Source organism: Bombyx mori, chromosome 1 (genome assembly GCF_030269925.1).
Source record: "Bombyx mori chromosome 1, ASM3026992v2".
In the NCBI taxonomy this organism is placed as follows: Eukaryota; Metazoa; Arthropoda; class Insecta; order Lepidoptera; family Bombycidae; genus Bombyx; species Bombyx mori.
In genome coordinates this window covers 20022745-20036308 of record NC_085107.1, presented here as the reverse complement: position 1 = coordinate 20036308, position 13564 = coordinate 20022745, and the positions used below count along the sequence as shown (strand labels likewise).

Below are 13564 nucleotides of genomic sequence, written 5' to 3'. Positions count from 1 at the left end.
GAATGATAAAAAAATATGTTCTTCTTTGTACGTTATTACAAAGTTAAATCGTACACTGTGTGCATTACTAATAAAAATCTTACGTTACGGAGGTTTTTTTCTGGTTAGGTTACCCCTCCGCATCGTCCTATAAGGAACTTCGTTCCAAAAGAAAGTAGTAATTTGCTAAACTCAAGTGCATAACGATTGGTCGGTCTGATGCTGGTGTGCGCGTCACTCCGCAGGTGCCGGCGGAAGATCAGCGCCGCAGCACCCATTGTTTCGTTACCGTTAGGTATTGCTGAGCCGGTAACCGTTTCCAAGCCTCGTTATTTTTCTTCTTTTGTATGTTTTTATTTTTTGTATCGAATTTATGTTTGGAATAAATGTTTATTATTATTACTATTATATGGCGTATGTTGGCGGAAACTTTCACTCTTTAATAATATAGTCTGTAATAATTATATACTGAATATTTTCTTTACAAGAAGAAATTTACTATTTAAAACCTTTAAAACTCTTAGTTTTATAAAAAAAGTGTTCAGTTTTGAATAGTAATAAAAAAAATGTGTGCGTGTACTAGTGTACACACGTAAGAAGTGAAACTTGTTTATGGCCTTATTTTTCGAAAAATGATCTACATGCAACTTTCTAGAAATTGGTTAAATAAAGTTAAATTAGATAAAGTTTAAACAAAAGGATTTTATTATCATAGACATGAATACAAATAATACAATTATTTCACTTTACCTTTTTGCTACTAAGATTATTACAGCATTTTAATAATACATCTCTTTGATATCATAATACCCTGGTACTTTTCTTCCTATAAATTAATAATAATAGCACGGTCCACGTGGTGTTAAATGGGGTTCCTGAGGTTCGTGAAGTTTGACCCACCTTGAGACATGAGGTCGATTTCTCAAATCCGAAACCATGCTTCAGAACATACCGCCGTTAATTATTAATAAATCTCTTTGCTATCATAATACCCTGGTACTTTTCTTCCTATTATTTTACGTAATAACAGTAATAAATAGCACGGTCCACGTGATATTATTAAGTGGGCTCCCTGAGATTATTGGAATTACAAAATGAATTCCGTAATCCACCTGGAGACATGAGGTCAATTTCTCAAATCGGAATCCATACTTCAGAACATACAGCCGTTAATTAATAAAGAAGGCTGTACGTCAGAGTAAAGTTATAATAATACATCTCTTTGATATCATAATACCCTGGTACTTTTCTTCCTATTATTTTACGTAATAACAATAATAGCACGGTCCACGTGATATTAAGTGGGTTACCTGGGATTATTGCAATTACAAAATGTATTCCGTGACCCACCTTGAGACATGAGGTCGGTTTCTCAAATGCGCATCCATACTTCAGAACATACAGCCGTTAATTAAAAGATGGCGCGTAACGGAAAAAAGTGACGCGTAACCGAAAAACGTGACGGTAAATTTTTTTCCAACGCCGATAAGGAAGTTTCACTTCAATAAGTTATATTAATTTTAAAAGAGTTTAAAGACTTTAAACGTTATTTTCTTATTATACATATACCTAACAGAAAATGCAATCAAATATTTTATTGTGGAGTATTCCATATCGTTATATGTAATTTTGCGTAATTGCTAGTGTGATCTTATGATTTTTTTTACATTTCATTGATTTATTTTTTATTTAATTTTATTCTAATGTTTTTTTTATCTATTTTACATTGATGAAATTCAAATGATAAGATAAACTAACCTAACATAAAGTAACAGATATGATCGTACATTCTAAGTATCACATCTTGTAATTGCTTCTTTTCAGACCAGTCAATGATAACCGTGCATCTTTATTGTCACGAGGACCTGCTCTACCCAGAAAACCTGAGAAAGAACGAGACGGTTATATGCAAGTAAGTTTTATGTTTCGAAATATTTGACAACTAAACATTTATTTAATGTCGAGGGATGAAAGGTCATTCGGCTTAAGCGACATTTTGCAACATTACAAGAGAGCCATTTAAATTTTCAAACTTGGAAAAAAACTCTTAACAAAAAAAATCATCAGCTATTTTATTGGAGTAAACTGAATTTAAGTTCAATTAAAAACATAACACTGTTGATTCTAACACCAAATAAAACGTATCTTTAATTAAACAGATAAAAATCGCGTATTAAGCGAAATGTCGCTTAAACCAAATAGCCTTTCACTCTTTGATATGGAAAAATACTAATTAATACAGGAACTTTTAATATATAATTTTTCTTATTTCCCTTTTTTTAATATTGCTTAAATGGATGGACGAGCTCACAGCCCACCTGGTGTTAAGTGGTTACTGGAGCCCGTAGACATCTACAACGTAAATGCGCCACCCACCTTGAGACATAGGTCTCAAGTATAGTTACAACGACTGCTCCACCCTTCAAACCGAAACGCATTACTGCTTCACGGCAGAAATAGGCAGGGTGGTGGTACCTACCCGTGCGGAACTCACAAGAGGTCCTACCACCAGTGATTACGCAAATTATAATTTTGCGGGTTTGATTTTTATTACACGATATTCCTTCACCGTGGAAGTCAATCGTGGACATTTGTTGAGTACGTATTTCAATATAAAAATTGGTACCCGCCTACGGGATTCGAACACCGTTGCATCGCTAGATACGAATGCACCAGACGTCTTATGCTTTAGGCCACGACGACTTCCCTTGTAGGCAGACGAGCATAAGGCCCATCTGATGGCGAATGGTTACCGTCGCCCATGGACATCAACAATGTCAGGGGCAGAGCCAAGCCGCTGCCTACCATTAAAATGCCTAAACGTGAAGTTTATTCTAATCGATTAATCGCTTCTGCAGGTATGGAAATATTACATGACAATGGCGTACTTGGTGGTGCCGGCGATACCGAGTCCGGTAATAAGATGTGCCAGCCCCGACCTCAGCCTTAGGTATGTCAGAAAACAATTAATAAATTTAATATTGTTAATACAATAATATTTTTTTCTATTGTGTCAATCGACAGCTTAAATACAATTTTAATACAACATATTATTAAAAACCACATTATTAAATAGCAGTGTTAAAATAAACAAATATCTCTGGCAGCGTTTGGGATATACATATATAAAGAAGATAATGTTATTTTATTGCTATTTGTACTTAAATGAATGTATCTAAGCTCTCGACCAATCTAAATCCAAATACCGAATTAATAATGAACGTGACTATACGTGGTATACGTAGATAGTGAAATTGGCTTGGAATTCAAAATTAATTTTTCGTTTCGTTTTTGTGATTGGCAATGATTTATATTTGTTTTTTTTTTATTTATTTAAATCAAAATTTCATTATTATATTACATTGTATGCGCTGAGAAAACATAGAAATATAGCGTATGTTGATTTGCTACATCAACCACTTTGCTTATAATCGTTAACGTACGTAATTAGAAACTTCTAATTTAGGTGTAGTTGTGAATGGTCAGTGAGATTAAAAATATACTATAGTTGCAATCTCGATAGAGTTTACCCTAAGCTATTGAAATTATTTCCTTTTGTACTGTAAAAATACCTTGTTATGGGATGCATATAAACGCTTATAAGTAAAGGGTTGGATATGAAATGGATTTGACGTGATGATTACCACAAATATTATTGTTATACAATAGAGAGCATGTTTCTAAACTTTCTTATTTACAGTGTCCCCTCCCTATAATCAAATAACACGAACAATTATTGCGCACACTATTTTGATATTTTATATTGATACGTATTGTATACATAATATGATGATATGTATAATCACTGACAGCAATCAGACAAATAATCTATATGTATATTGTACATTTTACGACAGGGATTGAAAAGGTTGGAAAAAAAAAGAATATTTTACAAAGACACAGCAGCTAATGTCTGCCTTGTTTGCTAAATAATCAGCTGTAAGAAAGATTATATAGTTGTGGTATACATAGAGATAACATTGAGAGGAATGAAATGTAATTGGGAATCGATATGGAATGGTAGGGGATAAAATATTTGGGCGTGCAACGTTTGTCCAGTTGCGCGGAAGCTGAAGGTTGGGGCGGGCTGCCCACGCTGAGCTCGTCCAGTGAGAGCCTCAACGCCTCCGGAGGGTTCTTCACGCTGCCATTGAGCTATGCGCGTGCGCACAGACAACACAAACGAACGAGGTGGACGATTGTCGCTATGTGCACGTCGCAACATCGATATCATCCTATCTTTGTATCGATTCCACCTTTATACATCATCGTTTCGTAATAGTCATGTTTGTGTAAAAACTGGTTACATATGGAAGTACTAACTACCATTACTGATCATTTATGGAATCGATACAAATTCATGTAAATCGTGGATAATAATTACAGTGTCCTTTCAATAAAAAAAAAACATACAATTCTCTGTGTGCATTTATCAACCATCAGATCATGTTTATGTGCACAGCTAGCGTTTAAAGAAACAACCTCAATAATTGAAATGTTAATTCAACGTTTCTACTCGTATACATTAAGTCATGATAATCAATAACGATGGGGACTATGTAAAATATCATAACAACAGTCACGCATTCATATCCACGACCACACACACACATTCATACTGTATTTAACATAATATTGCGATAATTTTTTTAATTATTACTTTGTTTAAATCACTAGATTTCATTTAGTTTGATTACCAACACACATAGTATACTTGCTATAGTTAGCATGTTTTAGTATCCATCAATGTGCAAGTTATTTTGATTCTTAAACACTGTACAGAGATTGAATCGTACTATTTTCTAATTAATGTCTTCCATAGTTTGCAATGTCCCAATTTTTTTTTGTTTTTTTATATAAAAAAAATGTTTTTGTTTTATTATTTACTAAGTAATTCTTTATTATTTTTTACTGATTGTTTTTTTACGATTGAATTTAATCCTCACCGCTGCAAATTATATGAATTGTTTCTTAAATTCACTTTTTTCTAGTTTTACTAACGTCGATAATGTTCTAAATTTTTTCGCAATATAATTAATCGACATTGGTGAAGCTCGATGATTCTTCGAATAATAACAATGTATATGAGTTTTATTTTGCTCGGACAGTGCACTCTTCTTGCCAGCGTGTCCAGATACACTGTGGGGGTAATATGCACCACTTGTTTGAGTTTGAACCTATCTTGTGTCTGTGTCGATAGTGACGTCACCATTAGATGAAATGTACATAGTTTGAGAAAACCAAAACAGTTGATTCTCAACCTTTAATTCACTGGCTTAGAACTCGTAATACAAGTCGTTTTCGTGGTCATAATTTAAATGACTTAGCATGGGGTAACTTAACTTTACCTTTGCTGAATATTATATGTCAGTAAGATGTTGTTATTCACTTTAAAATTATAAAATATAATTTAATCGTACGAACAGGGTTGAGAATAGCTGAAATTAATGAAAAAAAACATTGTACAGCACGCTACTGAATGCAATAGAAACTGGCACAATTTGAATAACTATACAATTTTATGATATACAGAATATACATACAAGAATATACTATACTTTTATTATAAATGTTGCGAAACAATAATTACTAGTTTTAGTTCTAAACTATGGAATAATTTTAAAACTCAGTAATCAATAGTTTACCAGCATAAGGTAATGTTACCAATTATTAATCAAATATTTGTACAGAAATTGGCTAAAGCAAAACAAGAAACTTGTTTAAAACAATTACGTTCGATTTGTATCATCCTGTGTCCATCAATTTCATTTTAAGTATCACGTAAAGTTGTAATCTGGTAAACGATATCATTATCGACAAATATTAACGAACATATTCAAATTGTTCGGTAAACTTTATAATATTTCGGCTAAGCTTCGGTTGGGATGTTTGGTGTAAGAATACCTCACTTCTAAGCCATGGTCACACTACATATTTTCAACTTCTGTGTTCCCTTTGATCGTGTGTTGGTCAACAGACTCTTACTCACAGTCAAGAGCACGAACATTTATTTTGAATGATAATAAACTATAGAAAAAAAAACAAAAAGCACTAACATATTATGTACCTACATATTTAATATCTGTTAGCGTTTTTAACAAAATTAAGTTATTCTTGTCCAACAGACTAAAGTGTTTCTATTAATACAGTCACTGATTCGTAGACGGTATCGTGTGCACGCCACCTACCTTGATATATAAGTTCGAAAGTTTCAGTATAGTTATCCTTTTTTTTCATATACGCTTTTTACCTCTATGTATGTAGGTACATATTATGTATCAATTTTATTCATCGTTTTCATCTAGACCCGAGGAGAGCAACAAAACGAATCCATGTATGACTCAATAATTGAACTAAGGTCACCATAGTCAATAATTTTAGACTGTAAGAAAGTGCATATTGTAATTTTTAAAATAACAGTCTATCTCTAGCTTTCTGGGAATAATAGTGCTAAAAGAGTCCATTGTACCTTTGTGATTTAATTTAACTTAGTTACAACAAATACGACACAGACCAGCTGTAAATATGTTTTTTTAAAACCCTTTGGTATGTGAGGCTTGGTCTATCACCCACCAAGGTCTACTATCCATGAGGCTACTTTACAGCTTACATCCTTCATTTAAAGATTTCAAAACACCATATAGAGTAATATTTGTCGGTACTGACTCGTGACACTCAGAACCGTAGTGTATCATTAGGATGTGTTGCATCTGTGCTGAGCTTTTTCATTTAAATGTACGTACTCGTATTATTTATCTATCAGTTCCGCTTGTCTTACAAAAACGCATCGTGTCGTAGTAACGGAACATGTTTTATGTGCTGATATTGTCGTATCGCTTTCATTTTTGAAGCTATTCCAGGCCATATTTTGTTGCATATTAGATTACGTTAATATCATAAAGTAAAAATATTTATTTTAGTTGCATTTGCTTGGTTTGATTTAAGTAGTCTAAAGATGTTCGTTCGATAATGAATATTTTGCATAAAATCGGGAGTCTATTCAATTATCGTTTTGTGAAAGCTTGAATGTTAATTTTCAGTTACGAACGGAAATCTCTTACGAATGTTTTTTCGTATAATTTCTTGTGTCTACTCGGAAATGTCAGTCAGTAAAACAATATACGTTTGCTAAGTGCAGTCGGTAGTTTTCGTAAGAGATTTCAAATAGTGATTGCAGATAAAGAGATCGCTACAATTTCTCGTAAAGCATTAAAGTGGCCTAATGTAAATCGCAAGTTAATCGGCACAGCTCGTCGCCGGACTCGCTGAGCGAGCGCAGCGGCGGGGACGGTCGCGGGGCTCAGGCGTCGCCGGGCTCCCTGCATAAACTGGCCGTGCCGCTCGCCCGGTGCGAAGTACCGGAAGTCAGGGACGCAGCGATTTCGGCCTGCGGGAACATCAACCCTGATGCATTCAAGTAAGAATTCAACTTCAGTTGCCACGCTACTGTAACCACTAGGCTAATCATTGATTTCCCTATTTTAATGTAGACAAAAACTAAGAAAGTAGTGTCAACCGTTTGTATATAGTGCGTGTCAAATAAAACCTTGATCTGTCAAAGTTAGATAAAAAAGTAAGGACAGCAACAAAAAAAATTCATCTTCTAATTTTTAGTGAATTTTTTGCCTAATTATGAAGACTATTAATATGTCTGTTTTAATGAACCATACACACCTATATAATTTTCTTGATAAAATTTGATGAAAAACCACCTATTTAAAAATCACAAAACACTGTGGGGCCCTATAATCTATAGATGGGTGACGATGGTGGAATCGGCAAACTCGAAGATTTGGACTATAAATTAATATTTGAAAATTCCTACCTTTCTTTACTGACTTACCTATTTTTTCGATTTGACAGCTATGACGTCACAGTATGGCGCGGATCCATGCGCATTCTTATTTGAAACGCATTATACATTGTCATACATTATACTTGGCAAGATTCAAATTAACGTCCATTTGCTTATACCCAATATATATTTTAGAAGCGACATGTAATGTTACAGATACATTCACATAAATGATGAAATTTATGACAATAAAATAACGTAGCATAAAAACATTTACAGTGTAATAAGATTATTTCATAATCACATACCAATGATCAAAGTTAATTCCCTAGAAATAAATGATTCTTTCTGTTCGCAGAGATCTAATGGAAGAATTATTGCCACTACTACGAGAAGCGGTGGATCGCAAGCAAGAGAATATGAGACGTCGTCGTCGACGCGACGCGTTGCGTCTTAATCTAAACAAGATGCTATTGTTGATAGCTCAGAAGAAGACATTCGCTAACAGGTACGATCAGATCACCGGTTTTGGAAGTTCTTCCAATTAAAAAAACTGCTTATCAACACTGTAAATCAAATATTCCCACATACTTAATACAATCTGTATCATAAAGTTGTAATATTATGTTAAAATTCTTTATATTATCACTGTCTCGATTCAGTATGCCGCTACAGGACTGCTCTGTGAACGGTCTCGCTTTGATGAATTAGTAGAATGATGTAAAACGTTACTGAAGACTATATATATAATTAAATTATTACAATTTTTACAATTACAGTTTACAATTTTTTTTTAGTTAAAAATATTAATATTTTTGTTTTTGGTTGCAATTGCTTCTTTCTGGCGACCGATAATTCATTGTGATTTCAATTTGAACTACATTAAGCAAGCTATAGTGCTAATCTCTCTCTAGTGTCAGTTTAAAACATGTATTAAGAGCACGAGTGTCTCATTACGCATTCAATAATTATATACATAGGTAATAATACACTCCAGTATCCAGAATTTCCCAAGAGAAACTTCAGAACTCACTAACATCCTTTAATTAATTAAGCGTCATATTTTGGTCTCTATCTTATGAGTGACCGATTGATTAACTTACCTGTCAGTTGTGTTCGGCGTAGTTACTACAGTTTTGGACCATCAGTCAACAGGGATGGACATATAGCTTATTTAAAAACAAGCGCCTTGTGCTATCAATATGTACGATAGTAAAGGATGTTGTATGAAGTATTTTCTGTGACAGTGCATCAGCATTAGAAAACGGTGGTCTCCACACAAACATCGCGGAGTATCTGGACGGCGTCCGCCAGTGCTTCGAGGCGGAGGCGGAAAAGGACGCGCCGGCCGCCAGGGAACAACGGATCACCTTCGCTGATTTTGTCACCGAACTCATAAAGAGTTTCCCTTGTGAGTACGAATCTATTGTAACTTACTTTTATTTACTATTTATATGGGTGGATAAGGTTGTTAAGTGTTAAGTGGTTAACCGGAGCCCATTGACATGTACAACGTAAATGCCGCTACCTACATTAAGACATGAGATGTAAGGTCTCAGTATAATTACAAAAGCAGCCCCGCCCTTCAAACAGAAACGCATCACTGCTTCACTTCAAAGATAGGTGATGGTATTTACTACCGCAGTCTATATGACTGTCACCGGAGAAAAATATTCTCGCGACTTGAATTACTACATAACCAATATATACTGAAAATTCAGACTATCTGAATAAGTAGTTCATCCATAATATTTAAAAATAAAAGTAATAATGTACTCAATTTCCTTGAGATTTTCTCTATCTACCAATGAAAATGAAGTCTGAATCAATTGAGACGTGTCAGAGATTATCTGTATAGAAGAAGAGGAAGCCAAGACAGACCGGTCACGGACCTAATAATATGTTGCCCGGAACTCGTATGTAATACAAAAATGTCTTGAAATCTACCGTGTTTGGACTCAACCTGGTTTTCTCATAATAATTATATTATAGCAACCTCTGCCCGGTGCATTCGACAACTTATAGCCTTTGTTTTCAAATAACAAACAAACCTTTTGTATAAATCTCACACTGCAAAAATCTAAATAATAAAATGAAAGTTTAATTATGTTTTTTTTTTATCCAGTGGAAATGTATGCGTCGTTGATGAAGAAGGAACTCTGCAAAAGTCTGTTTTCGTTGTTCAGCGGCTGGTGCGGCCCGCTGGCTAAACACCTTGGCTCTTTGGTACCACAAATCACAGCACAAGAAGTCGATGAGAGATTGAATTTATCTGCGCTTCGAGTAAGTTCTGTGGGAAATATAATGCTATATTGTTATAATCCACATTTATTATTATTGTTTATAAATTTTATTAATACGTTTATCTTTGAACACAACCCTGGCGTAGCGCCGGGGTTTTCACACATATGATCTGTTACAATGAAAATACAATACAATTCTCGCGTTTCCGATCCGGTAGTCGATTTTGCGAAGCACTGCTCTTGCCAGGGCTAGAATTAGTTACACTTCCGGTTTGAGCCCCGTGAGCCCACCTACCTACACGTCAAGGCGAAGCTGAAATAGCCTCACAAGGCTATCAGCATAGGTAGTACTTAAAAATATAGACTTAGCTTAAATACTACATTTGCTTTATTGATTTTTTTTAAATAAACGACACGATGATTGGAAAAAAACATATCATAATTGTACGTCACGAGCAGACCGGCCATTATCTTCACTACAGATCACTTGCAAAAACAAGTTTTGATAAAACGTATTTGTTGAACAGGCAATGAGTGCATTAGTTTGCTGCGGGCCTTGTTTCGCCCCCGCCGCACTCGCAGAGGACGGAACCCTGTACCCGTGGCTCAGTGAGATGCTGTCCTCTACCAGCGACAAGGTATCATTATCATTTTAGTCTGTGTTTATTTAAAATCTTATTAACGATACATATTTTTTTTTAAATACATTTTATATACAATTTTTAAAGAACACTATAATATAAAGAAATTGTAGTCGATGGCGGTGTCTATGACACAAGCCACCAGTGGTTTGGACTCCAGAGTGAGAAATCTCTTCACAATAAGCGCAGTATCGAGGATGATAACTGCCTTCTGTATCAGGCCCCTAACCCAGCTGAAAGTTTCTTATGGTGTTGATCGAAACTTCGCTATCAAACCGTGTACCGACACAATTATTGGAACAATAATGGTTGAATCAACATGCCGCATGGCGTTAGTCTCGTGGGCCAGGTTTAAATATTTTATTAATTTGTACTTTTCTGCCTTCATGAGGTTCACTTCATAAGGAATGGTTATATCAACCAATACTGCTCGACGCGCTTATTACAATAATTATACTATAGTAGAAGTTTGATAATTTTAGACTTAATTCAGAATTAAATTTATTTAAAGAGTCAATTAGAGTAAAATAGATATAGACCAAAAAAATAAAAAGGTCGCTTAAGAAAAGATTGAACATCACGAATCGTAAAGTTAAGCGATCGGAGTGTGGGGAGGATGATGATTAATCTGAATGTTTGTCGTCGTCGCGGCCTAAAAGATAAGACGTCCGGTGCATTCGTGTTGAGCGATGCGACTCCAGTAAACAGAATAACATTTGAGATCGACGATTCAATCAAAATTTCATAAACAGTGCCATCTAAAGTTGTTCAGTTTCTAATTGACTCATATGTTTCAGGTTTACGAATTAGCCCGGGAAACGATTGTACTCCTTCTCGATTGCAATCCCGACATCGGGCCCCTGCTGGACTGGACCGTCGATAAATGCTTCACCGGCACTTCGAGGGTCGCCGATGGTTGTTTCATGGCACTCGCCACGATTTTCAGCACCAGGTTAGACATAACTTTTATTCACCACATCAGTATCAATTGCATTTAGCTCTCTGTAGCAGCATTGAACTATGTATTGATTTATATATCTCGATTTTTTTTCGAAATTACTATACTACAAGATAATTCCTATATTACTGTAATACAAAACAAATAAACAAAATGAAATGTATAACAACATAAGATATAAAAATACGTTAAATAATACAATTTATAATGATAAAGACCATATCTAAGTTTAACGTATTTCAACCAATAGTGTTCCGTATTTCGATATACGTTTATAATGGTTCTTTCGAAAGCTCTTAACATATATTTAAAAGTTAGTTAGACTATAAATATGATAATGTTGATTCTGAGTTCTGTGACTGGTTTATTTTTTTGTGTGTGGTAAAATAAGTACGTAGGAAAATATATTACTCAATATAAAACGAAATCGTCATATCCACTTCCGTTATAGAACTTACATAATTTGTGTTTATTTTTGTCGTGATTTCCAGCTATTCATATTTTGATCATTGCGGTAAGATTAACTTTTCGGTTTTATGCTTATTTTTTTATTTGTAGACGGAGTCGCCATCTAGCGGTTGATCTTGTTTAAGCAACTGAGATTCAATTTTATAATGTTACTAATATTAATTGATTTATTTTACGTTTAAATTAATAAAAAACTATTTATTAATAGGATAAAAAATACAACTGCTGACCTTCATATTATTTTATTTTTTATGAAAGCTCCATCTATCGAATTTCATAAAAATTTGTGAGTGTAGACTTTATATCGACATTTGGACATACTAGATGGCACCACGCATCACAACTTCACTCCGTCTTTGCTTGAAAACTGCGGAAGTTGAGCAGAGGCAATAACTTAGTAACTTGTTCAGCTGAATTGTAATTTCCTTGGAGTTTGTTGCCAATTGATTCAATTTACATAATGTGACGGAAACCTGTGCTCTTTTTTTTCGTATCTTTCTTTCATAGATTTTTCATTCATATAGGTATTCAAGTCCTGATGTCAGATCGGCAATTTGTTTTTTGAAAATGGTTCGCGAATGTCTTTGAAGGTCGAGCTAAAATTGCGTTTGAGTTTAATTGTCATTATAAACAGAGAATTAACTGGAATGAATTCTTTTTTAGTCTGATGTCTTTTTTATGTAAGTAAGATATTTGTAAGTAGCCAATGTATTTTGAAAAGTTGAATAATAGCTAAAAAGTACATGCGTAGAATATTCTCATTCAGAAACCCTGGAGCGTGCAAACATAAATTTGATGCTCATGTTAGCGGTCACATTGTGCCCTGGTTATCCAAATTGGTCAGAGTTAGTCTTTGAAAAATTTCCTTTTAAAAATTGCCTTTATGGTCCTTATGTATGGTTGTGTGTTGGCATCTAACTTGACTTCTTGGCGAGGACCCCAGGAGAGATGTTGTGTGAATTGTTGTAATAGTTAAATTAGTGTTTCCGCAGGATAAAACGCATAGTAACAGTGACTTATTAACCATCAGCATTTATGAAAGTGCACAAGTGTGGGAAAATGAAACAAAATCGCTGGTCGTAGTTTCTCGAGTTCCTCTAAAAAGTTCACTCAAGTCTCAGTAAAAATATCCACCATTTAGATATTTTTGACGAATCATTTGTACGTCGGTATTTCTTGTTTTGTATAATTAATAGTAAGAATAGAATAAATAAAGTTCATTAGCTCCCCTCCGCTGCGCATCAATTGGAACACACCGGGGTGCCGATTGTTAGAATCAAAATTAATTTCTTATCATAGTATAGATAGTGGCAAAGGCCTTATTAAATAAATAGCACTCAAAATTGTCACATGATTGAAAAATTACGTCATTGAAGTCTAAACGCTTCCCGCGATAACCCCAACGCGTGGACTGTTCCGAGTGAGAGTCTCTGGTGTCGAGTGCTTTCGAGTGGCAGACTGATAACAGGCCGCGTCCGGT

The 13564-nt window shown here is 34.6% G+C and overlaps 1 protein-coding gene across 7 annotated transcripts in view; it reads left to right on the top strand.

Moving 5' to 3' along the window:
• LOC105841451 (protein furry) overlaps positions 1–13564 on the top strand; it is a 169076-nt gene that overhangs the window by 14711 nt on the left and 140801 nt on the right. For 5 of the 7 annotated variants that reach the window (XM_062670942.1, XM_062670935.1, XM_062670946.1 and 2 more), the window contains exons 17-25: positions 1804–1891; positions 2838–2929; positions 4039–4170; positions 7229–7396; positions 8133–8282; positions 9022–9185; positions 9900–10057; positions 10545–10655; positions 11456–11610. In XM_062670942.1, coding sequence (XP_062526926.1) covers positions 1804–1891; positions 2838–2929; positions 4039–4170; positions 7229–7396; positions 8133–8282; positions 9022–9185; positions 9900–10057; positions 10545–10655; positions 11456–11610 — 1218 coding nt within the window. The remainder of the gene's footprint in view (positions 1–1803; positions 1892–2837; positions 2930–4038; positions 4171–7228; positions 7397–8132; positions 8283–9021; positions 9186–9899; positions 10058–10544; positions 10656–11455; positions 11611–13564) is intronic. The other 2 variants (XM_062670953.1, XM_012689369.4) reach the window with 1 other exon arrangement.